We start from the raw sequence: 27,428 nt of genomic DNA, 5'->3' as shown, positions 1-27,428 counted from the left end.
TCTTTTGTAACAGTACAACGTGTACGTGTGTGTGTGTTTGCGTGGGTCGGTGTACGTTTCTATATACCTGTGTATACATGTTTCTATACGTAATGCTTAAACGTTGGAATAGAAAATCGAGATAAGGGATGTCAGTCTTGGGTGATATAACGTCGAAAAAACGGTGGCGACTCGAACGAGGGGGTGGAATCGATCGTGGAAGAAACGAATCTACCGTGGACCGTCACGGAGAAAACAATTCAGCCTCAGAGTCTCATCAGTCGTTAATAATTATTTACTCGGGAGCAAAATTGAGCATTCTGGTATTTGGAATTTGTCAGCTCGCCCGTGTCGTTCCGTTTCGCGGGAATGTGTGTTTCTTTTGTGTGATCGATTAGTCGCGAGCCGTACGGGCGTTTCTTTTTTTTTTTTGTTGCTTTCTTGCCTTTTTTCTTCTTTCGTTTTTTTTTTTGTAATTATTTTAGGCGAAACATCGATGTAACGTTCGTCACTCTTACGTACCGACAAAACATCGTGCGTAAAACTAGAAAATATCTACGGTGTCGAGGAGCTCTATTTTAGTCAATAATACTGTTCGTGATGATCGCGCGTCGCGCGGAGCGGAGTTTTGATATACTGGGTGCTTTGTGTGTCTCGATCGCGTTGATATCTCAGTGTGCATAGGATGAGCTTTGAGGGACCTTGAATAAAATAAAATTACGATAGTCTGAGAGAATCGTTTGCCTCGGTATTCATAGAGTATAATTATCGCGTTCACTGTCCACCGACCCGCGTATAGGTCAAGATAATTACGTCAAAATATTTTGACAAATATTGCTCGTACGATGAAAAATTCAAAGCTTTTCCAAAATTGAAAAGCACAGGTATATCACAGGAATAATAACGAGTACTGTCGAGAAAAAGAATAGAATGTTTATTGCTACGATAATCTTATCTATTTTCAGCGCGGACAGTGAAAGCGCCATAATTACTTGTTTGCGTATCGTGAATTAATTTCGATATTTGGCAATGCAGAGTGCTACGCGTCAATCTTTTTTAATTTAATGGAAAAATGTTTCTCAAACCACCGTGTTTCGTTTCACTCAAGATCGAGAGAGAAAGAGTAGACGAAAAACAAGTCGAGCGACCAGGATAAACGAAGCACCGCTCGCAAGTGTATTTAAATATCAAAGTTCGTTGTTCCCAGGCATCTTAGCCTCCCGCTGCGCGGACGCGCGCGTAAAATGTGTAAAAGGTGAGCGTTCGTTTGCCATCCCGGGCGAGCGTTTGTCGGCTCTGACAATGCCCTCGACGCCGGGTGATCCCCGTGTACGGAGATTTTGGCAAAGTAATTCGACGGTTGTCCACTTACCTGAGCAGTCGCGAGGCCCATCCGTGACTCGGCCCGGTACAAAATTAATCGTACAAACTGCCCGCCGTGTATAACGCTACTACAAAAGTTAGAGAGATAAAAAGACACCGCGGACACGCGATCGGTGATTGCGTGATTCGCAACGATCGCGTCTCTTCTTCCTTCCGCGGCAATAAAGACTCGTGTCGTTCTCGCCATCTTGCCTTCGCGAGACTATTAACGCGTCGAACAATGTCCATCGTCGAGGTCCCATCACGAAGCGTGGTTTCCTTCCGTTAGAGAAGCTTCGTTCGCGAGTTAGACGCAAGGGGTAAACATCCCCCAGATTTCCCAAACGACATCCACGAATTCCAGATTGGAATCGAGAAGATCTAAAGTTCCTCCGAGAGAGCGATCGGTGCTCTGGAGCCAGGCTTCAGGTCCTTGACGCCTATGCCGATGTCGTCGACGGGTATCGGCGCCAGCTTCAGCTGGTTTCCGTTCAGCTTGATGTCGTTCACCGAATGGGACCTACCGTGCGTCACTAATGGTTTCGCGGTGGTGTTCGTGCTGCTGACGGAGTTGACGCTAGGGCTGGTGACCTGGTTCGAGCTCGAGGTGCAGTTCGCCGTGTTGCTCGAGCTGGTGCTCGAGTTCGAATTCGTATCCAACGGAAGATTCAGGCCCGTGGACTGAACGATCGGAGTGGGGGCGGACGATTTGCCGCGCGACTTCGGTTTCACGTTCGCGCACGGCGTCGAATTCAAATTTGGAACCGGCACCGGGGGATGATCGTGGTCGCGGTTACCGTCGGGCGTCGAATCGGGCGACACGGACATCTTGATGGTCGCCGACGATTTCGTGGTGAACGCGGTCAATTGATTGGCGGACTGAGAACGAACCGTGTGACCTCCCAATTTGTCCCTCAACGCCATTTGGTAGGCCACTTCGAACGCCTGGCCCAGAGTCAGGATCACCTCGGTGGCTTGGTCCTGGAACAATCGACCCCTCGCCTCGTACACTTATCCGGGGAGGCGGAGCTCGCGTCGGATTCGATTGAAAATAGAGGGAATTTATTTTTTGTTTGAAAAATCATTGTAACGCTTGCTGTGACGAGTCATGTATAATTTACGTTCCTTAGAAGATGAATCGATCAAATAATTTTGTGTTGATATATTGTCGATTCCATTGACGAAAGACTTTGAAGGCATTTAGATTAATCAACAACTAAAGGATGAAATTGCAAACCCTCGATACTATCTTGAAAATGATTGGAAAGTCTAATATTCAATGTTAGGGGGAACGAGCGATATTATTTATGGGCATTTAATCTTTTTGCTAGATTTTTGGACAAGTGGAAAATTGACTCACCATCGTTGGCACGCAAAAGACGTGACAGAAATGCGTACGACTGGCGTGGTCCTTGGTGATGTACGCAAAATGGGTAAGATCGTCAGCGTCCTGACAGGCGCAGTGAATGTTGCGAATTTCGTGTTCGCAAATCGGATCCTATCGATTTGCATGATTGCCAATGCAAATGTATGTAGACACGATAAGCATATTAAGTTCCCATGTTAATCCCTCGCAGCGTGACACTCGTACGCGTTAATTCGATGCTTTACAAGGAAACGAAATTACCTTATTGATACTTTACTGCAGCGCGATTCCCAAAATGAATACGAACACAGAAACTTCAGTCTTTTGGTACCCATTATACCGAACATACTTTTTTCATCGAGTGACAAACGTACGAGTGCAACGGTGTTACAAAGGATCAACAATGCTGAATGTTGAAGCATCTTACGTTGGTCACTGTGTTCAGGAAACGAACGCCGTGATAAGAAATCGCCAATGTGATATCAGGAGTGACCCTAGGCTCGCGACAGGTTTTCTTTAGCTTCTGTATGGACTTCTTGGTCGATTCGGTGCCACGCAATTCCTTCACAACGGTGGAGCCCAGATACTGTGTGATTTTAAAACAGAAAAAAACCTTGAGCCACGGTTCGCCGTTCGAGGATCGAAAAGGTGTCGTATACATCGTAAATTTGTATATGATAGCTTCGTAATTATTAAACTCCACGGCGTAATTCCACGAAGAAAGAAAGCGTCGTTTTCTCGGCGTGTTAAGGCTCGCTTTACGAGAAGTAATGTCCTGAATGAATTGTGTTATTAGTTACACCCACGCGACAATTATGATAATAGCCTTCACCTTGAGGCACTGTCACGACTATCTGGCTGACATCACGACGCGCTCGTTATTCAAGAATCGTGTAATACGTTAGACCCGGGAGCAGAATTACGGAGTACAATTACCACATGTGCATGAGACACTCCAGCTTCCATGGGTGCGATTACATTTTCACTTTTATCTCGTGTAACCGTCTGCTGTTCGAAACTTTCAAGAACACGGTCTACTTTACCAGCATTTCATTTTACGCGTGCACTATTTATTTGGTTGTTCACCAATTTGGAAAAAAACAAAATGTAAATACGAAAACCGTATCATAGGTTTCGTGCAAGTGGAAAAGCATTGTTGTTGCGACGCAGGATGACGATCTGTCCAGAATCAACGGATCGTTTTGCGTTCGCTCTTCTTCGTTCAAATTAATGTACGATGAGTCGTGATGTAAGAAGAGATTTGTTGAAATGAGTTTGACACACCTTTTGTAACACTATTTAAACTTTAATATAAAACAATGTCTGTACAAATGTAGAGTGTACTGTGGTAGTGAGTGAGATGTTGGTGGTTTCTCTCTGAGTTCTGTCTGAGCTCTGCTTGATGGATTTGTGTTTGCCCCGTTGTCGAGGAGGTTAAGGTTGGGATTGGCTGCTGATATTTTGGGGAAAGGTGGATTGTATGAATTAGGATTGGTCGGTTGCGTTGTGAGGGTGGCTCTGAAAATGGTCTTGAGGCGGAGCTTGAATGTTTAAACATTTTTGGGAAATGTTGTTCGGCTAGGGTTAGCAGGTAATGGTTTTATTGCGGTGATTGGTACGTGATGTGCAGCTGTTGGAAAGGTCAAGTTTATGGCACAGTTCTGGTCGCGAGGAGTGGTAATTGCCGGAGCCTAAAAATGCTCGGCTGCTACGACCTTTCTGGAGCTACCTGTGTTGGGGCTCAACAATTGTAGAGATTCAAAAACGACATAAAGAAGTTAATTTTGCCTCATGTTACTTTTCTCTATCCCTAACACGCTTCCAAACCAAAATGAGTCGCGTTTGATCGCGCAATCTTCGTTTGGTATTTTTCTACGAAGTCCCTACCCTTTGGTATTGCGTATCTCGTGCGCAACCTATCTCGGAATAAGAGATCTCCCGGTATCATAGACACCGACAAGAATATGTCTGTCGACGGCGGTTGAAGCAACGAGATTATTTGGCTCGAGATGGAGCCAAGAAATAGAAGAAGGAACACGGGAAGCAATTAGATCTTACGTTGGCGACGTACGTGACGCAGCCGGTGACTAGAGCTTTTGGCTGGTGCCTCCATTGCGTCTTTAGGGTGGACGGCACGCCGAACAGCAACTCCGACGGTGCCCTGATCTCGAGCTGTTCCGGAGCTGAGATCGCCCCATTATGCGAACTGGGTCGCTGGGGTGGCTGCGGGGCTGGTCTGTTTTTGCGGTGCCTTAATGTACCCGTGGTAGTCGAATTCGTTCCGGTTATCGGCGTCGGGGCATTACCCTCCGTCGTTGTTTCCGGCAGTTTTTCTCGTATCTCCTCCTTCAGCTGCTGTATGTTCGTCTTCTGTGGAAACGGGACGATAAAGATTCTTGAGAAACGATCGTAGCAGAAGTTTCAAATCGAAGCTTCATCAAGCGATAGAGAAACGAAATTTGTCCGTTAAATTATCGGTAATTTCGATAAACAAGCGACACGGATCGTCGTCGAATAAATAGAAAAGAACAGAAAAGGGTGCACGTCGATTTTTATCAAATACAAAAACCTTTCGACTCGCGAACGACCGACCGGTGGAAAGAAACTTTTTTCTTTTTTTTTATTTCACCATTTCGCTGAACCAGATGACGTTACGTTGTACCAGCCTCGCCGGCGAATCCCCTCGATGCGTCGGTGAACAAAACAGAAACGAAAAAAGGAGAGAGCCCCCGGATGCGCAAAATTTTCGCGAAGCGTTGCAAAGCCACGCTCGAAAATCCGGCTCGCGTTACACAACGTACAATTACACACGTAAAAGCGTCGGCGTTTCGAATTGCCACCCCGTCCCGGCGCAGCACCGGACCCCCGAAAAAAGGAAACTTTTTGCAATCTCTCCGGCTGAAACGCGCGGCCGTTTCGCGGCGGTACGGGAATTACGATCAAACCGGATTCAAACCACGCGAGCGTATCGCTCGAATTCGGATTACACGCCGCGAATCGTTTGTTACATCTGGCTTCCCTGTATAATTTGTGTCGTGCCACGGGCCCCCCGGGGAACGAGTCGCGTAAAAAACAAAGGGATGGCGGTACAAAAAAAAAAAGAGACAACGGTTTCGAACGAGGAGAAAGAAAGAGGCAGCAACCGAACCTACCGAAATTCGAAGATTACTTTACGCGCTCGAACGTAACAGAGGGCTAAAAACAGTTAATAATATCGCTGTTGCATTACGTGCTTCGAACATTCGAATCTCTATAATTACGACTTTTCATATTGTGTAACGTCAATGGCACTAGTGTTACGTCACGCCACGTAATCACATAACGTCTCATTTGTAAATTATTGCTTGTCTTCCTATTCTGCTTATCGAACACTCGGACCTCGACAATTATACGACTTCGTAATCTTATTCGTAACTTCTCGTTTCGTTTGTATTTAGATTCCGAGATATTTTAAATAACCACTGAAACTAAATACTAAACTTTTGCTTCCGTGAAGAAACGAAAAGGGAACGATTCGGCCACAAACGTCCGAGGGCGACGCGATAGTAATGTGTTTCCGCCTTAATCAGCAGACGGAAAGGCTCCATCGGGGGGTATGTAGGTAGCGCGACAGTCGGACCGCGAATCGTGAAATTCGATTACTGGGAAAGAATGGACGTAAGGACCAGAGAAACGGAGGAACAAAAAGAGCGATTTGGACGTGTGCGCGTCGACCGGGGTCGGCCATTAATCGAATTTAATTAGCTAATTAAGGGAGCAGCGCCGAAAAGACGAGCGGGACGAGGTAACGGAGTAGCTCGTTAACGGATGCACGTATCGCGCTCGAGGCGCCCGAACAAAAACCATTAGCGTCCGCTCGAGCGATCGGGCTGAAAGCTTCCTCGAGTGTCGCACCGACGTGCAGGCTCCGCTGCACCGTACGCGCGTCGAACAGGTAAGCTGATGCACGCGGGAGCGCACGCGTTACAATAACGGCTCTCCAATTAGCCACGATATTTACATTATGACGCGATCGGCTGAAAGCCGTCGAAAGCGATCGAGCTTGCCGTGTCGCAGCCACCCTCGAGCTCGTTCTGCCCTCTTTTGCCCAAGTGCTCGGCCCTTGTCAGACACCCCGGTGAACCGTTCACGGTAATTCTTAACTGGATTGCTGCATCCGCTACCGTAACACCCCCCCACCCCCCATTCCGTCGCTCTCTATGTTTTCGTTGCCCACTTCAAACGCGATCTTCGCGATGTGACGCGCCTCCCCCGCGCTCGCAGGTGACAGAATCGACGGCAGAGGAGTGTCGCGCTACACGTAGATCGTGACGTACGTCGTTAACCCTTTACACTCGATGTGGTTTCACTGTTGCAACACGCCTCCTTTTGCTCTTGGCGCGTCTGATACTTTCCAACCCTCGAGATACCTTTTTTTTTAAATTATTCTACGTTCGCGAGAAATCCGATGTCGATCAATGGGTTTCGAGTATTTTAATGTAATCTTTCAAACGTATATTAGTCAATTTTACTTAAATTTGTTCGTACAACGAGTGGCCACGAAAAAGAATATATTTGTCTTACAAATACCTCGCAAATATAAAAATGTGTTGATTTTAATATACAGGGTGTACGGCCACCCCTGGGAAAAATTTTAATGGGAGATGCTAGAGAATATCAATTTCTTGATCGAGGCTTTGTTAAAAAGTTATTAAAATATTAAAAAATTATTTTTGTTTGCGGGGGTCAATTCCAATCATTTTTGGTGAATGGACATACCCCCGAAATCCTATCCAATTACGAGAAAAAAATTCACCGAATAGGAAATATTTCACTCACCAAGGTGTTCAGGTCCTTGTTGAGGTCCTCCAGGTTGGGCCCGGCGCAATTGCGATTCTGCGCACGAACGTTCGAGCTACTGACCGACGCGAGGATCCTCTTTCTGTGCGCTGGCTTCTGGATTTCCAACACAGCGGCGAGTTCGACCTCCCACACGCTCCTCACGCGATCCATGTCAATGTACAAGTGCTTTCTGAACGTCTCCGTGTAATTCTCCAGGTGAATGCTCTTCAACCATTCGTCCACCGATTGCCCGCTGCTGTTGGATCGTTTCTCCACGCGTTTGTTCAGCAGACCAACGGCGTCCATGATCACCGCGCGTTCCTGGTCGCTGCTGATCCCCATGTCCTTCAGATCCGCCTCGTCCAGCACTCCGTTCTGCGGACAACGGTCGCTCGTCCGAGATATCAAACGACGCGGAAATCCGCGGACGAAGGGACGAAATACTCACAATGAAGTCGAGATCGTCGAAGCCAGAATTGACGAAGAGGGTCTCGTAATCCGCCAGACCCAACGTTGACAGCCACTGACCGACGGAAGTGGAGACAATGGGGCTGCTGCTGGTGTCCGAACTCAGGCCTGCGTACAAATCAGACAGTATCGCGAGTTTAATTCACGACGGACACCTTCTGTGCCTCGAATTAGACGCTATTTCTGCGAACCGAAGCTTGGAATCTTAAACTTACTCAAATATCTTCGATTCGTGAACAAAAATTTATTCTCACAAATTGCCCAGAACGAGCCAACCTTAATTAGAATTTTTCGTCTCTTGGCATCGAGTCGCGTCTTTGTTAGCGATAAGACCGACCTGTTACTTTTCATTAACGATTAATGGAAGGCGTTCGAGGTCAGCGAAACGAAAATTTCAAGCTACCTAGTCTTGTCTGGAACTCCTTCTCGAGCTCGTTGACGAAGACGGACTCCCTGACGAGGCCGGTCCCGAAGGACGCCATGATCTCGGAGATCTTCGCCCATTCCTCCTGCTCGTCGAAGGGGCTCATTATGCTAAGGGACTTCTCGTCCCTTTCGCGGTCGCGATCGGACAATCGGAACGGGACCTCTCCGTCCTCGATACGTTCTCCGCCTCCACTCTCGCCGCCGGTTCCCATTCCGCATGCGGATGGCCCGTAAACGTTCCGCAACCGACGCAGCGTACGCGGCCGTTCAGCTGTCACGGATCCTTTCAACAAACCTGCCGAAATTACAACATGTCGATTACACGCGACGTCAGTGACAGGGTAAAACTATTCTTTCATCGAAATGCAAAGGGGTCGAGCCAAGGAGGTTTCAAAATGTTTTGCATCTTGAAGCTCGTTGAGTCTTATTAACAAAACAAACGGAGCTACAAATATTTGTAAAGAACGATATTTGTGAAAAAACGACTGTATAAACAATACTATCTTTCGATCTGTTTGCGAAAGATAAGCACCGAGCAAAATCTTCAGAATCGTGGCGATAACAACCAGTGTCAGGGTTACCGGAGGCTTGAAACGTTAACGAGAGCAAGGGATGGTTTCCAAACGTCCTAACGCTGGCGGGTTAAACGATCAAGAAGTTTATCGTTAGAATTTTATTATTCCAACGTTCTCCCATAAATTTCTCCCCGATAAATCCCCTTTGGCTCCGTTAAAGCGTATCGTTATCGCCAGGAAACAACGATTTCGCAATAATCTTGGCTCATCCGAATTTGTTTGTACCACGGTGAAACGACCGTGCACGCGCCCTCCATCGTTCGCGAAACCGCGTTGTATTTGTTCCCTCTCCTCGATCACGGCACATGTGTAATGTCCGCAACAAGTGTACGCGCAAATGATTTTTTTTTCATGGTACTTTGACCCTCAAACGTTTTATCCGCGTTCGTTATTTACCCGAATCCTGTATTTATTTGCGAGCAATCGTACGCCACCGCGACGCGGAACGCACGACCGGTCGCGTTTCGAATATCCAACGCGTCGATATACTATTTTGTTTTTCTTTCAGTTTTTTTTTTTTTCATTTTTTTTTTATTTGTAAACCTCGACCACCGAGTCAACGTACAGTGTCGTATAATATTTCCGTCGATCGTGCAGAGTGGGCGGGTTTCGCGCTTAAGAGCCGACCGCGACGTAATTGCTTAACGACATCGGTGTCGAGAGTCGGTCTTGATTATCTTCCGGGAACTAATCTCGTGGAGGCATCGAACAATGACGAATCTGTAATGAATATTCAACGTATCCGTGGATTCGTTCGTACGTGGCGCATATCCATTATGGATATCCGCTGGCTGATTTCGGATACCAGCCCGACGTGTTTGCGTTTAAAACCGTCCGGAATTGCCGGCCGGTCGGGCTGGAGAACGTGCTCGCCGGATCGCGAATTTCGGGAAGGCATTATGCTCGCCATCAAGTCGATGGGCACTTTGATCGATGCATAACGGTGCCCCTCAGAATTGTTACTGAGTTGCAACGCGTGAAATATAAATTACATAAAATGTTTACCCTTACTACTTAATGGTAGCTTGCTTTTGGTATACAACGGTTTATTAAACTTTGCTGGAAGCACCATATGGATGGGTGATAATTTTTCTAAGCGTGGTGGAGGGCACGGAAGCTGCGACACGTCTGATTCAGAACACGGGTAACCCACGCGCGGAGAAATAATTTATCCGCGATAACATCGAGCACTTAATCGCGCGGCTCGTCGCGCTCCGACAGGTGCAAATAATCCCCGGCCATTCGTGGCGTTCTCTCATTCTTGGCTCTTTTCATCGTCTGGAGCTTTGCTCGACGATTCCCGCCGCCCCCTGGCAAGGGAGGGCCCTTGGCAGGCGCCAGTAACGCCGACACTAAAGACAATCCGTCGTTTTCACCGCCTTTACAATCGACGCCTTGGAAATACCGGCGTCCGTATTCGTCATGGAAATTCTTTCATACGAATTTCACAAATGAGAATCGCGAATACGTGCGCGAACGGCCCTTCCCGCGGGACGGAGACACAGAAGAGGTGGGGGGTAGGGGGTGGGGGAGGGAGGAAAAGAGCGGTGGCTCGCCACAGACGGAAGAAAAGAAAACGAAGGGAAGAACGGAGGAGGCAGGGAGCGAGAAGAAAAAAGTACCACTTTAAGCAGCGGCTATGAACGCCTTTCAAAGACGCTGTGTGTATCCTCTCTGCACAGGTGCACTCGAGAGGGTGGCCGCGAGCGTGTACGGACCGTGTACGTACATCCGCGCGTCGTGAAAAGCTCATAAAAATATTAAACAGAGAGAGAGAAGGAGGGGAAGGGACCCGGTTGGAGGAGGCACGAGAGCAAGGTAGCCCGGGATAAGAGTGAGAGAAAGAAAAAGGGGGTTGGGGGAGACTCGCGCGCACGTTACAAGCAGCAAACGTACGTAATTTTAATTAAAGCTCCATGATGAAGGGCGTCGCCTGCTCGCGCGCACTCCAGCCAGCAGCGTTATATTATGTAGGCAGTTATTCAAGTCATATACACAAATTACATAAATCCTCATCGTCGTCCCTTTCTCCCGCCTTCCACCTTCTATCTTTCCCTTTCCTTCCGGCTGCCGCCTACCTAGCGCTCTCAGCTTCTCCAGAGGGTCTCTCTTTGCTTTTTTTTTTTTTCCTTCTTTTTCCCTACCATCCCTCCGTCTACGCGTTTCCATCCTCGTCCCCGCCATTCTTTCCCGTCGTCGCACGAGCGACCGCTGGCTTTCACGGCGTAATAGTTTCCCTCACGAGGGAATCCGTTTAATCGCAGTAATTGGGAAGAGCTGCGACATTATGCGCTTTTTCTTTCTCCTTTATTTCATCGCCGGTTTGCGCGCTCCCACCGTGAGAAACTAGCGCGCGACTCTGCCGAATGTGTCCTTTCCTTTTCTCTCTATTCCTCCCTCCGTCGTTCGTTCCGTTTTTGTTGCGCCGCGTTTCTTTTCTATTATTTTTCTGCGACGCGATGCACTCGAACCGTTCGAGGGAAATCGGTTTTTCGGGACGCGAAATTGGGACTGCCGCTTACGATCGAGCTGCTTCGACTCTATCGAATATTCCGTCCTCGGTCTCGTCGCTTCTTCGTTTGAATTTATTATTAAATAAATTGTTCGTTCGCGGAAACTCGGAGGATTTAGCGAACGGTCGAACCTTTGTTTGTGGGATTCCAACAATCTGATATGGAAAAAACGACTCTTTGTAAACGAAAAGAGACGAGTCGAATACAACGATAATAGAAAAATGATCCGTCGAAATCGAAATGAAGCGCCCAAAGGCTTATTAACCACGTTGAAACGTTCGTGCGCCAAATACTGGGGCCCGAAATATAAAATACGATCGTTGCATCGACTTGGTTGACAACAGGCGTAACTTCCGCTCGTCTTAACTCTATATTCCTCGATTCCCGACTCCGCGGTCCATTAAAGCTGGAAAATTTGCGGCGATGCCGCGGTCCACGGCGATCGTAAACATTAAAGTAATCCTTGCGTAAATAAGTGCGTGCACCGTGGATTTCACGGGGCACGGTTCACCGGTGGGAGAAGGCCGGATTTCGTTGGATATTAAAAATGCTCGGCCATTAAGCTAGTCGTAAACGACGGGTCGTTACGATTGTCGAATCTGGTCGTCTGTATCGCTACGTTCGACTAACGACGAGCGACGTTACGAACGTCATAAAAGATCGTTCAAATATTTTTTATTTGCATAGAAAGGAATATTGACGAGAACGACCCGAATTCGAATTGATAATCTTTGGAATTTGTCCTATATCACGATTTTAATAAACAGTGCTTGGAGATTATGAAACGTCTATTTTTACGTCTTTGCTAACGTGAAATAGTTTCTGAATAAATGGGAAGGTTTACGAGACGAGCACCGAAATTCATTAGCATTACTTTATGCAGCTTAGAATGTTAATGAAATCCCACGTACGAGCATCATAGCGTTGCCTTGGGAATCACCCGAATAGAAATTTATAATTGTCTGCATTTATCTCGAAGCAAGGTTGTATCAAGAAGAATTAATGGAATCTAAATCTCGAGCGAGAATATTTATTTTATCGAGTTACATTAATGCCAAATTTAATTCTCCGCCGAAAAGCCCGGAACTAGCTAATTTCGATGTGAAGTATGCTTTACTAACGCTTCGTTCGTCTTGCACGATACTTCGAATCTCACGCTAATTTAACGCTGCCTTAAAACTGTGTCAATTTTACGTTTTATGAGCCCGCCTCAAATTGAGGAGTACGAATTCTGTGAACACATTGATAGACCGTTATGTACGGACGAGTAAGAATGCAGTGCACGACTTGTTATATTCGTAGGATGCTTGGAGTTGCTAACAATTGCTGCAATTTGTACAGAAAATGAAGCGAGCGAATGATACGGGTGCAGTACGATTCTTCCTGTCCTTCGCTATTATAAATCTTCCAATAAAATACAGACATCTAAATTGTCGTTCGACGCTTTCCTTTGACGTTCCGAAAACTTCGACAGCCCTAACGTACGTGTGTTACACGCGTCGAGTCAAGATCCGATCCCTTTCTAACGTAAGCGCTCTCTGGTACATAAATTACGTCGGCATTTGTCATTCAATCGTGGCTCGTAAGTATCTACCAGCAGCTCATTTATCTCGTTAGGCAACAAATGCTCTTTCGTGCCACGGAAATTGCCCTCGTCCCTCCAACGGCGCGATACTAAGAAACGAGGTAAATGAATCGTGTACCGAAGACGATCGCGCTACGGTCTCTGAATTCGTCGCGGTACGGCAATTAAATCCAATTGATCGTAGGTGCTACGCATTCTTGGACGAATCACGAGAACCGTCGTCGTCCAATCGCAGCTCGTAATAGATGCGCCAATTTATGGGTGATGTAATGACTCCATTACGGAAGTGGATAATTTGCTAATAACTAAGTAGGCGAAGATAAGAATGATCCGAGCATGCGAGCCTCGCGCCTCCGAGGAGCGTCTCTTCCTCGAGATTATGTGTGCAAAGATCGAGCATGGATAACAGTTACCTGCTACGTACACCATGATTTAGCTGCTTCAATTAGACTGCTATATTTTCCTCGCGAGTGAAACGTATTTATATGCTACACGAATTAAAATATAATAAACTTTGTAAGAGGTACTTAAAATCGTAATCGATGTATGTACAATGTAGTATGTACGAAAGTTATCAGTCGCTATCCAAATGTTTGATAATTGAAACAGTGTTTATCGAGATGACGATTCATCGTGACATCGAATGGCCACGAACGATGGAATCGATTTGTTCGATCATTCTTGTTACCAATTAACGTTGGATTATCTAGGAACAAAGACGAGTTTTCTTATGCATTTTATAATGCACTGTTCCATAAATAGCGAGATGACTGATGCAGTGCTCTGTTCTATAAGCGTGTGAGCGTATTATTAAAGTATTCCAGGAAATATTGCGCGATTTTGATCACCGTCTTTCGAAACAATCTGTAGGTACACATTTTTAGAAATGTCTTAAAATGTTTAAATGCGCATTTTTGATTACATTGTAATCGTTTCCTAGTAAATAAGGCTGCTTATGTGGGAACAAAGCGTTCGTCGATTTCTAATAACTGCGCATTACGACGTGTTTGGACATGCTAATGGCCCAGCTGACTCATAATGCCGCTAATTAAACTTAACTGCGAAGCTCAATGAGTTATGAAATGGGGCTTCGTTTAAGCCCCGCGGTACCCAACAGCTGAAAGGAATTCCTGATAAAGTCTCAAAAGCACTAACAATCACCGCCAGACGTCGCGTAATAAAGTTGTATAAAAATATTATCACTTTGGCCAATGTATCGTTCGTATTGCCCTTAGATACCCGGGTATCTAGCGTTTCAATTCCTGCTGTCTACGCGAATTCCTGAATTATCTGTACGATACGACTGATATCGCGACAGAACGTGAAATGTTTATCGTGTATTAATGTCCTACGTATTCGCGGTCATTTTACGCGGTAATGCGTCTGCTCCGACTTTTCTACGAATCATGCGTGTACACTGTGGCTCAAAAATCATTGGACAGTCATCGAACGTCGCACAACCTGCTAAAAGTTATGCAGTCGTATTATTATTTCATTTGACACTTAACAGACCTACTGGGAATACAGTTTTAATTACTCAAAGCAATTCAAGTATTGAATTCTTCATTCTAGTATCAAACAATTGATATTATATAGAACTTGAGATAACGAGGTTGGACATAAGGATCGACAAACAGAGATTAGACAAGAAATCTTAATTGCAGATTTGAATAATTTGAAAAATAATACTGAAGAGTTACTTACGATTAAAATATAATCAGGAACCCACTATTTTATGCTAGAATTTCTTAAGGAAACGAAGCACGAACCGAAGAAGATTGGGAAACACTGGTCCACGTCAAAGAGTAAAGTTTGATTAAAAATAGCAGGCGTCCCGACACTTTTGAACGACAGCGTACGCGCTTGCAATGAAACATTACTGGCATTCAAAAGTGTGATCGCGCGAAATCGCTTCGAAGAAGGCCGTCGTCCGAGGAAATGGCAATGGTGACGGATACGCGAACGGAATCGCAACGAGGCAATTGACTGGCGACAATTTAGCCAAAACCTTGAACAAATGCAACCTCTTATCAGCAAACGTGTATTCGCGTTCGCGTAGACTAGATCGAAATGCTACTTTCGTCGAGACTTACGTCACCTCTGGGATGACTTCGAGGAACCTACGTCATTCTCGAGATTCACATTTATTTGTATATTTATAAACGTGGAAAAACCCATCTATATTCGTGAGAGTAATGACACGTTTGATCTGAGAAACCATTCATAATACACTCAGCAGCTATATGCAATTGTTCTTCTGGGCACTTGTGACCGAAGTGACGCAATAGATCATGCGAAGGAATTCAGACTGTTGCCAAATTATGTAATCTGGCTATAGCATTTGCATATCTATATGTAGACGCATAGAATTTAGGTGTAGATAAAGGAAAATCGTAAGTTATAGGGGCATTGAGCAACCATTTGTGAATTCGACAATTACTTTATCTGGTCAATTCTTATTTGCGATCGGTAAATACGAGCGAGGTGGGTCGAAGTTCTTGGAAGGCCAAAAATAAAGATGATTCCCCGTGAAAAAATAAATCGAGGCTTTGTCTCGGATGAATCAAGTTCGAAAATCCGGAAAATATTTGTACATACGACTTTTTGGGCAGCCACGATATTTCGAGTCGTCGTTAAATATTTTTTCATCCACAGAATGCTCGTAAAACGTTAATAATATTTTATCGTGTCAAGGTCGAGCTCGAAGCGCGTCACAAATTTTTTAAACTCACGACCGCGTACCGAGCATTTTTATCTCGCGTTCACGACTTATTTTTCCCCCGTAAAGAATCATTTCTATTTCGGTTACAGCAGGAAATATACTCCAACGTGTATAATTCTCCGCACGGAGCACAAGTAGATCTTTCTTTCCAGCTGTCCCATAAACACTACGGATCCATTTGACTCCGTTCAAACAAAATTTGAAACCCCTTCGGAGTTTTCGTTAATTCGATCGAACACACACTCGACGCGAATGGAACTACCGGGCATAAAGAAACAGCTGTTCGGAACGAGCACTTTTTCAGCGTATCGTTTGTTTTTCCAGAATCGAAGAAAGAAAAGGAAGCGTCACGATTTATCGACGATCGACAAAAGTCCAACCACCGGTTCGTTATTGTTCGTTTACGCGGTCGTCGAATCGAATTGTATATTTGCCCATGTGTACGCTGTATCCCGAGACTGTGATTATAACGTAACACACACGAGCAAGACCTGTGGCGGGACCAAACTTAGAATCGCCTCTAAAAATATCGGAATCGCGAGCCAGAAATAGCCGAGGCGGACAACACGAATTCTACGAGAAAGATGACCCCGCTGCGTTCGTAATAGGCACCGATTCCGATCACTTACGAGCGAACGAGCTAATAAAGTAGCGATCTGGCGTCAAGCAGGGCCGAATTAAGGTTTTTGGGGCCTGGGACTAGCGAGGGAAATAGAGCATGGCCAGATTTCTAACACCTTGAATATTTCGAGTTGCAAACGAGAAAAAATTTAATTCTTTAATGACTGTTCAAATTTTGCCTTTCTAAATTGGGCAAATATCGAATAAAATAATTCTAACACTGTAACATTTAATACGAAGCGACTCGTTCTCCCACAATTTCGTAGGAAAGTGTGTTCGAGTGCAAAGGGTTAAAAAGCGAGGCCTGGGACTGTAACCCTGTTTAATCCAAGCCCCCTAAGCCTCCCCTTGAACCATGCCTGGCATCGAGACCCAGTGAATCAACTTTGGAACGCGCTTGTCCCGTCCAACTGTTATCGAGACCGGGTGCATATCATTTAAGTGCAATATAATTCACCGCTAAGGAAATATCTCTAACTTTCCTCGTCGATGGTTTCTCCGAAAGAATGCGTTTCGACGAAGGAACGCTACCTGACGGGTGAAAAAACGCATAAGCTCGTGCTTCTTTAGCCACGTTTCCCATAGGTGCTCTTTCTCCGCGTGGAATGTAAAAATGGCCGAGCACGCGTGCAAGAAACATACATAAATTATACAAATCAGTGTCTCGTGGATAGAGAAAGGAATACTAAGCGCCAATTATTCGCGAATAAATTTTTGCCTGTACCTTGACCGGAGAAAAGTCCAGCTCTGTCAGCTTTCTACCGATCTCTTCGCGATTCCTAATCCGAACCCACATCTTCCTCGATTCGGTAACAGAAGGTTAAGATGCACCAATTTGATACTTATGACTCGAGAAGAGACCTCGGATTATATCCAAAAAGGTACGTATTTCAAATTCGAGTTCCTCTCGACCAAACAGAGACTTCCAACGACGTCCACCACCGCGATTTACTACTCACCTTGTTTCCTGGGCGATCCACTAAATTCCAAGTATCCAACGGATGGAAACGAAATATGTACCGATTTCTCACCTCGTCACGCATCCTCGAACGTGACGCAACGCGCGGTACCGACTATAATTACATCAGTAAACGCGACGAGCAACAAGTATGTATCGCGGTTTTTGCCCGGCATGCCAGGAACTTGGTTCACGCAGGATTCCCGTGGAGTGCACGTGGCGCGTGTGCACGCAGGCGCGCGCGCGACACGAAACGAACACACGTCCAAACAAGAGGGCACGTACCACGAGGAGCACAGAAAGTCCAACGTTCCCCCGTTGCAGATGCCTGGGCTCGTTGTCCCTCCGTGGTATCCTCTCTCTCCCTAGCAGCCTTCCAGATGTCCTTTTCCCTCCTGACAGGACACGCCGCGCCTCTGCCCGTCCCACGATGTTCGCGCGCTCCGAACAATGGCCTCACGGCGTCATTACACGAACGACTGCCGCTTTGTTGACTTTCGGGAAACACGGACCCACGGACGCGCGACCCGCGTTCCGTAAAAATTTCCGCGCGACGCAGCTGTTGCACCGCTGTCGGCCGCGCGGCGCTCCCGATTTCCGTCGTCGAAATGTTTGCCTCGAGATAACGCGCCAACTCCAGTATCGGACCTTTAGGAGAACTTTCCCCGTTGAATTTTTAAGTCTTATCGAACCGAGCGGTGACAGTCGCGATGCACGCACTCTTACTCATATTTAAATCACCCGGTTGCCGGAAGTCTGTTCCTTGAGCATCTCTATCGTCGAGTATCTGGGTCGTTGGACTTTAGAAACAGAGAACACCGTGTGTGTTGACACTTTGCTCGAGATCGCTATTCTAGAATCGAGCGCGACGGATTCTCGGAGCTCGCCGCGGCTCTGTAAATTCCTCCGTCGCTTCCCTCCTTTCTCCTTTGCTGCTACACACGCACACACGAAACCACGGGACCAGCGGTTTTCTGAACGCGAGCGACACGCCCTGGCCGCACGAGCCGCGCGCGATGATCCACCTGCCTCGATCGATCCTCGTTCCACCGCGCACTGACGCCCCCCGATCCCAACCGTTCGATCGGTCTTCCTTCGACTCGAAGCACGTGACCCGCGACTACCTCCTACCAGCTACCTGTGCGTGAGTCAACAGCCAGACTTTCGGCGAATTTCCGCCAGCTAGCTTCCGGCAAACGCGGACTCGCCTAACGATCGAACCCTCGTCGATCAAAATCGCATAGCAACTCGATTTTTAGGATCTACAGACTCGAGAATAATTTAAATGATGGATGATTGTCTCGTTACAGCTCTGTGAACTACGAAAGGATGGTATCAATCTTCGATTAGGAGAAATTTAAAAGAGATTTAGCAACTAAACTGGACTATAAAAACTGAATGGTAGTATTTTTCTGTTGCAAACGATACTACAGTAATTCGAAATAGATCACTGATAGCGGAGACGATTCACCATATGACGTCATCCCTCTCTAATCTCCAAGGTTTTCAGAACCCAAGAATAACATAGTTGCATGGGAGAAGTGATTAGTTTCCTCGCAGATAATCGTAACCATTCTCCGTTAAAAGAGACAACAAAAATTGAAAATAAATGAATCAGATCTTGTGAACATTGATGGGTAACAAAGAAATGGAGTAATTTTTCTTCCTACAACCTGCTGGTATTATACAGTATCACGTTGCTGTTTATAGTCAAATTAGGGTGCTCTAACCACGTGAAATTCGATCGACCGAGTCTGCACGGGTCAGCCAAGGGACCCTACTCAGCATCCTTCGATCCCCACCGCAGGGTCAACGATTTGCCCAAAACGTTCGATAAAAATTTCCTTGCCAATCTCTAAACTAGCATAGATCGGTCGTCGACCTAATCAGGAAATTCAATCCACTAAGCAACCCTGCGTGAGTCGTGTGCAATTCACAAAGATCATTCGGAGTAAATTCCCACGACAGAATCGAAGCTGCGTGTGTATTCGAATACGACGGAATCCAAGGAATCCAGTCGCGATCACTTTCACCGATGCTCGTGTCACCAATTACTCGTCGCTTCCGTGATCGCGGCGCGAGCGTTCGACAGGGTCGGTCAGAGTGCAGCGGAACGACGTAAACCGGTCTGGGTTCGTCGAGGTACGGAGGTAACCAGTGGATCCAGGGTATATCGCGGTTCGATTTCACGGTGAAATCGAAGGTCGAACCCGCTTGGGGTAGAAGCACGCGACGAAAGGATCCGCGTGTTCTCACGACGAGCGCGTCGGCTTACCGTTAACCCGTGGACTTCTTATCGTTCGCCAAACACCCGAGGGACGCGGTCATCCGAGTAACGCGATGGACTCGTTCCTCGACGTGCCACGAGGCTGCTTAACGAGACGACTAATTCGAACGTGTTAGGTCCACGAGGAGGAGTCGCCGGTGGTGGTGGCAGTGTAAGAGGAGTAGGAGGGCAAAGGTGGAGGAGGGGAGGAGGACGGAGCCCGGTCCTCGCCACCCGCACTACCATCGGCCAACGAGACGGAAAGGGAGAGTCGGAGAAGCGTGAACGAGGAAGAGAGACGCGTAGAAAGTCGCTCGACTCGTATACTGGCTGGCCAACATGCCGGTTGCACGGAAAGATGACCCCAGAGATGGGACTAGCGCTCGCTGGGACCCCAGACCGAATTACACCGACTACCGATGGCTACGGCGGGACCGAACTTTCCTCCTGCGCTTATCAATCTTCTCGATTCCACTGCTTCTTTCGCCTAAGAGGAATTCGACCAACAGTCGTGAAAGTCCACGCGATCGAGTTTCTCGATGCTTGGTATCGGGTTGACGATGCCGCTACGGGTCGTCAAACCTGTTGCTTTTGTACGTTGCTGGCCGACTCGATGCTTCGAGGTCGATCCGGAGTCACGAGCCGGGGGATAATTAAGATCGACAGTCGGGGGGGGGGGGCCTCGTCCCGTATGTTTAGAGTTCGCTATTTGCACGAGGAAAGAAGAATTTCGTTGATAATAGCGGGGAATTTTATATTTGGACCACCGATGTACAGCGAGGACCACTTAATTTGATAATACAGAAAACTCCATCGAGTCCATTAAGTTGGATGGCGCCGTCTAGATTATCAAGATCCTTTCCTTCGAACCGACCACGTACATAATTAAGCGCGATCATATCGATGCGATCTACAACGTTGCAAACAACTTAACTTGCAGCGTACCTTCCGATTCAGAAAATTCTTTCGGTTACTGCATCGTAGTCGAATACATTATCGTAACCAGGTGATTTAATTTCGTTATCCTCCGCGATTATTATCGTTCGTAACTGAAATAAATAAATAAATTTACCGTTAGACCGGGTAATGGGAGCACGGTGGAGTTTCTATTTGCATCGATGCGTTGCGAAAATGGTCGTACTGGCGCGTTTCCAGCCAAGTTCCAGGTTCCCGAAAACACGGAGACGACCCTGAGGAGGAATTGAATGGCACGAAGCAGACAATGAATCCACACTAGCGCGGAGCATGCTTGCATATGGTGAAGGTTCGCTCCAGCTGACCAGGGTCGACCATTGTCATGTTAATGAATAGAAGACACATTTTCGAGCCGGAAAGTTGCGTTCGTTCGGGAATTGCGTGCACGCGTAATTACCCGGTAGCTGAACAACAACATTACGCGCAGAATACGGCCCATCAAGCACTATTATTATTATCAAATTTATTTACGCCCATTGTTGAATAAAAAATGTGAATACACGAAACTTAAAAGTGAGACGATTCGAGTAATAGTAATTATTTTTCAAGTCTCAAGCGAAATTTAACGATTGCACGAGATAATTTGAATGATCCAGAGCAACAAGTAGTTTCGCGCGAAACGCACGCTGCGCTCGTGGGACCGATTGTTTCGCTGTCTCGATCATCGAATTGCGTAACGATATCGTGTAACGCGGAACACGGAGCTGGACACGAGCAGACAGACTTTGCAGAAGGCATGACGCGTCATGAGTGCGTCAGTCGTCGTCGAGGCATCGAGAAGTTCGTTAGTCCGGGCTTTCTGGGAAACTTCCCGGAGGTCATGACTAATCCATTCTTCGGCGGAGGAAACGGTACGTCTTCCATTAAAATGCACCGTACGTGCGAGCGAACAACGCATCAGACTCCGTTGCTTCCGTTTAAGATCAACCGACGAGCGCGAGCAACGAGTAATTACCCGCTAAAGCCGCAACCGCAAAAGCGAGAAGGGAGTTTACTTACTTTACACGCGTATGTAACACATTCTCAGAGTTCGACCGGATATTTTAGTATTTAAAATTCATTGTCGATGTTAAGGAGCTAATTCGGTAACCGAGGGTGGATCGAAACCTAATTTTTACATTCGAAAACGGTTCGCTATTATAGCTATGGAAAAAAGTTTTCCTTCGACGATTCCATATCGATTCTAATCGTTTAGCTATTAAAAATATTTCTCTTCCTTATCTTTCAACGTAACCTTCGACTCTGGATCCCAGACGACCACCGAGCTGTGTTATGAATTTTTAATTAACGATTCATGTTGCGAAATCAATTTCGAACCGGTGATAAGCGAACGGTTCCCACCCGCTTATCGCGCTGATTACGAGATCGCTCGTATTATCTATGAATTCATAATACGTACGTAGAACGGGAGAAAAAGTCGTTGTGGGAACAGTCATGCCTCCGAAACGGACAAAGCGACATATCGCGTGAGTCACGTTCCATGGTTTATACATTCCTGTGCGATGTCATAATCTGGCTCGCGTGCGAGCTTCTGCCACTCGTCGGAAAATGGTCGATCCGGTTTTCTGCACTTTTCTTACTCCCGTTTTGTGTCTGTGGTCGCGAGAGTGTCTGCACAGAGTGACAAAAAATTTGAGAATCCCATCTAAATGGCCGAGTTTTGAAGAACATTGCGTGGAAAGACTGCCAGAAGATTCTCGGTTGAAACTACGGTCGCGCGGAGCAAACGTTTGTTCGAACGTTGCGTAATTCACGAGTGAAAGGGACAAGAGGAAACGTGGTTTAAATCTTCGGTAATTCGAGATAAAAATTTCGAAACGCGCCGAATGATAGAAAATTGCAACTCGTGCTCGGAGGGAGTCGCAATATAACGTTCATTTCGAGCCTGTATTTCCGCGTTCTTCCGGCCGGCAACAAAGAGGCACGTACTTTTCGTTACGGTCATAAACGAAGCACAATGAGAAGTTAACTAGCCCACAGAAAATAAATTCTGCTTTCTTCCCGTTGCAACGCGTCGCTCGGCGGAGATTATGTTTTTCCCCGCGACAAGATAAATCGACGTGCAGAGAGCGTGCAGTCGATGTCCCGAAGTCATCGTGCGAGCCTTTTACACCTTCGATCAGATTTATCGCCGGAGAAGCGAATGTTCATCGCGTATGATGAGAGAATGAATTGTCAATTTTTACGAAAAAAGAACTCGGTGGCGGAATTTCAAATTACGTTTCGTATTATAAAATAAAGAAAGGTCTCCGGGTTGGAGGGTAATTACGAAAAGCAAAGGTCCTTGCCGCGAGACGCCAGAAGGTAGACTGACTTCTGATTTGTTTGAAGATGGCGAGAGATTGTCGACCGCTCGAAGAGATAAACGACGATAAGATACTAGGTATCGTTTGTCAAACGAGACATTGTCCTGTTCCCTGTTGGAGTCTTACCTTTGTTATGACAGTCTCGCTACAAATTTTTACACTCTTGCTGCTACACAGATGCAACGTACCGTGGCGTTCTCATTGGCGTGTTTGCTTTCGTACAAAAATACGTGTAGCGAGTACTAATGGGGGATTGCTGGCTGGTTTCTCAAGACACGAGATACGTCGGACACTGACAGACCATTTGCTGTCCCGAATGTAATTATTATTGATGCCGAGTCTCATTCGATAAACTCTTTGGCTGACAGGTGATCGCGGGAGAAAGTTACACGCGTATCAAAGCAAAATTATTAATCTAGTTTAGATGGAGTGAAAGGGTACGTGTAACGTATGAGCCTTACGATTATAGGTTATTAAAATTTACGAGTTTCGACTAGCTTGGACACTTGGCTCCACTTATTTAGACGTATTACGTGAAATTTGATTTTATTACGCTACGCCTCGGTCATTAGTAGAGAGTAGATTGCGTTAAGAAAATTATGATACAGCGACCGCGGCTAATGGGTGGAATATTACATCTCGATGGACGTTAATGCTGCTTTTGCTGGTCGATTATTTCCAGATCTTTACGAACGGTTCCTACTACTAGAAGTAGCATGACTTATTGAGATCTTATTTCATCGTTACTTTCTCAAAGATAATAATTATTATAGTTGAAGGAAAAGCGAAGAATAAGAAATAAATCACTACACGACTAAGGTAACCCTACAATAAATCGTACATATTACTGTTTAATTTATGTACAACGTAAATACCATGCAATGTTATCAAACACAATTCTCTTCTCAATCCCTTGAGTACCATATTTGTGAAACTAAATTGCAAGGCATAAAATAACAAAATTTTCTACTGGTTAGAAACGGGCCGCTCCGAACGCGTGCCACGTTTCCGATAACGGATGTCGAAACGGGCTCTCGAAATACCAGCGAAAAAAACTCGGTGATTAGAAACTCGATTGCGGCAAGACCACTTTTTTGTCATATCGGGCAGGCGTAGACCAATATGAGTTCGCGTTACAGAGCTCCGCTATTCCTTTGGGAACGCATGCCTGTGCCGTAACGTGTACCGTAGTTCACCGGATGTCATGATGCGGTTTGCCTTATTGCAGCCGGTATATTAACGCTCATGCGGACGTTGCTGCCGAATCGGACGAGCGACGCTAACCGAGCCGAATTATACATACGCGACGGCACAACGACAGGCTAGAGAATTCATCTCGTTCGTCCGCCTCGATTTCTGCGCCTATACAGGGTATATTCCGACATGTGGGACCCACTTCCGCGGTCGATCGGGGCCACGAAAACAGTCGAAAAAAGTTCATACAAACATGTGCTCCATTCGACCTTGTTCTAGAAATAAAACTAACCGAGCTAGTATGGCTATGATAACTTTTTCATTACGAGACTATTGCTGGTTACATGCCCCATCTAACAATAAATTTAATTTGAAATGTTAATAAAGCGAGATTAAGGTTTCTCTGTTTGTTGATTCAATTTGTAACCTCTGAGACTTCCAACAGATGGACAAGTCCCGCAGGACCCCTTTTTGCCTGGTCTGCTCGGTCCCCAGATGTAAATACGGTTTTTTATTTTTGGGACCGCTTCAAAATGTTTGTTTATTTAACACCCGTTTGCTACTGTTGACACACTTCGATGCATACGAAAAGTCTGCTAACGAGTTCCAGAAAAACACTCGGAATATTTAAAGGATTGAGAACCTCTAAGACAAACATCCGCAGGTTTGTATTTGGCCCGAAAATGGCCATTTCGAGCAGCTTCAGCGAAGGTAAGCAACTGCTGCGAGAGTACAAAAATGGCTATAACGCGGGAACGAGATTTAATGGGGTACACGCTGAAGATATTTATCTTTCGCCATCTTGTCTTCCTTCTATTGTTAGTTATCCGTTCGTTCGTTTATTCGCGTTTATTAACACATCGAACGAATTTGCAGTTTTCTTTATCTCTTGACAAATTCGAGATACGCTCCACAGCGATTACCGTGACACGCCCTGTATACTTTTTGCTGGCACGCCGATAAAACGCGCAAACGTTCACCCGTAACATCAGCGAATTCCTTCGGGGGCAACGATTCGGGTAAGCAAAGAGCAGAGCAGATAAAGACTGGCCCACATTATCGAAAATTCACAACCTACGACAAGCACGGCCCTGCGGGGGCTTCGATAGCGCGGAGAGGAACCCTGGACTCGAGTTTTATCTGTGAAAACGACGGGCCGCGTAACTCATGGCGTCGATAAGGCTGGCCCGCCCGTCTGTTGATTTAACGCGACACGCTCCTATCTGCAGATATCGCGCGTTAATATACAAACCGGTAGTTTCGTGGCGGAGATGAATTATTGCTAGGCGATGCGCTCGCGCCAAGGAACGGGTGAAATTCACCCATTATTAAACACTTGTCCCTATTTCCATGCACGGCATGCAATGGCTCGCTCGACTCGTTTAAAACGTCCACTATGGATTTGGCGACGTTTCTTTGCAACAGATTATTCCTAATGTCGACATTCCGAAAGTCACCCAAGTGCAAACTGTTGTCAAATGTAAGGGAGGTTGCTCGTAGAATTTTCTTTGTGAATCCGCACCGTGTCGATGTAACGCGACAAGGTGGACGCGTGATATCGCGCGGATGAAAATAATTAAGCGGCTAATAATATAAAAGGCCGCGCCGTTGGTTGAATCTCACCTTGCTCCACTTTCCGCTCGCGCATCGTTCGGAAAGTAAGGCATGCAATTACATTGCAACGTTCTCGTAGCGTACGGGAGTGTCCAGTACCTACGTTCTACAGTAGCTGTCAAAGTTTTCGGTCAAACTATAATTTTTATTATTAACCCCTTCCCGTGTCATTTGGGCGTCAACGCGCGGTAAACAGACCAGACTGATGCTAAATTACTTTGTAACAGAGATTGTAAGAATCGTGACCAACGTCATTTGTTGTCCGCAAGCCTAGATCGTGATGTTTACGTTTGGGCCAAAATCTTCATCATGAGTCAGACTCGTTAAAGTACAGGAAGGGGTTAAGAAAGAATCTGACTTTCTTAATTCTCCTCCAAAAGACAGGTAAAGAAAGGTTCGAGGAATTCTCAGGGGGAACCTACGGCGCTACGACTCTCTTTTTCGTTTTCTCGAAGGCCGTTACCTAGGGCCATTTCTACCACGTTTCCAGGTATCTTTTCTTTTTTGAGCCCGGGACACATGAGAACAATGACCTTAGTCGGCGGGGAAGTCCAGGAAACAGGCCATGCTACCTAAGTAAGCAGATGAGAAGCTAAAAGGTGTTTGAACGTTGGGTAAACTGCTTCTTTTTATGGTTCAGTGAGAATTTTAGCTCACCGTGTCTTTCACCTCTTTGGTGATAATTGGGCACCTAAGCAACTTCGTAACACTCTATTACCTGTGACTATTAAAAGTAAGAGCTTTTATTATCTGCTCTTCCGTATCGAGAAAAGTACGATAATTTACTTGTTGCCAAGTATAAACAGCCCTCGTTTTGTTAACAAAACGTTTGGCCGGTGCAAAAGCCAAGTGACTTTCTTTATAACTCAAGGATTCAACATGGTTACCGCATGCAAGAGCTAATGCGACCTGAATATTGTAATAATCTTCCTACGTTGTCGAAACGAGGACAAGGATGATTTTAATGAAGGAACATGCAACCAAGTGCAATGAATAACCGATGCATCTTACTGGTCAAACGTATTAAATGTTTCGTTGTATCTCCTTAGTAGTAAATATCCTGAACGAAATCAAATGCATTATAATATTTACAGTATTGCCCGTGGGAGACTGAAAAATCTTAATATTTACAGAGTATGTACAATAACAATGAGCGTACAGAACATGTGTTTTATAACTTCAAGCGTTTGCAATTATAAATATAGCTATTTGTATATACAATTTAATTGGTAACTTACCGTGAAGCGTTAAATGTGCATAAACATTGGTGACAAGTTTCACGACCGTGTTAGAATAATCTTACGTTTGTGAAAAGAAAAAATCAAGGTACACGATCCGTGCGCAATCACGCTGATATTCGTATCACTCGCATGCAGTTTCACTTAAAATATATTTAAATTGTCTCAGCAAAAACGCAGCTAGTCGCAAAACTTTACTGTACACTTCTTGCACGCCTTGCGTTTCGACAGGATAAATATCGTTTTAAATTTGGTAAAGGAAATCAATCGTTAACGTTACAAATATCAAGCAATTCGATTAAAACCATGAACGTAACGCGATGTTTGCTCGCTTTTCCTTTTCACCGGGAACATTTCGGTTATAAATAAATAATCGTCCGCGGGACAATTTGATTATAAATTTTAATCAACGCGAGACTCGACTAACACGAAGATCGAG

At 45.8% G+C, this 27,428-nt stretch overlaps 1 protein-coding gene across 3 annotated transcripts in view; it reads right to left on the bottom strand.

The window, feature by feature from the left end:
• Positions 1-276: 276 nt before the first annotated feature.
• The window catches only part of LOC122399496 (ankyrin repeat and SAM domain-containing protein 1A-like), a 57,467-nt gene continuing 30,315 nt past the window's right edge, over positions 277-27,428 (bottom strand). For 2 of the 3 annotated variants that reach the window (XM_043400199.1, XM_043400200.1), the window contains 7 exons: positions 8,400-8,717; positions 7,977-8,104; positions 7,526-7,903; positions 4,766-5,077; positions 3,135-3,293; positions 2,702-2,839; positions 277-2,322 (listed from right to left, as the gene is read on the bottom strand). In XM_043400199.1, coding sequence (XP_043256134.1) covers positions 1,723-2,322; positions 2,702-2,839; positions 3,135-3,293; positions 4,766-5,077; positions 7,526-7,903; positions 7,977-8,104; positions 8,400-8,717 — 2,033 coding nt within the window. In that variant the 3' untranslated portion in view covers positions 277-1,722. Of the gene's footprint in view, positions 2,323-2,701; positions 2,840-3,134; positions 3,294-4,765; positions 5,078-7,525; positions 7,904-7,976; positions 8,105-8,399; positions 8,718-27,428 lie in introns of those variants that run through there. The other variant, XM_043400201.1, reaches the window with a different exon arrangement.

Source organism: Colletes gigas, unplaced genomic scaffold (genome assembly GCF_013123115.1).
Source record: "Colletes gigas isolate AHSC1104 unplaced genomic scaffold, ASM1312311v1 Colletes_gigas_Sc00013, whole genome shotgun sequence".
In the NCBI taxonomy this organism is placed as follows: Eukaryota; Metazoa; Arthropoda; class Insecta; order Hymenoptera; family Colletidae; genus Colletes; species Colletes gigas.
Note: the sequence above shows the minus strand (reverse complement) of the source record. Positions and strands in the feature narration are given on the sequence as shown.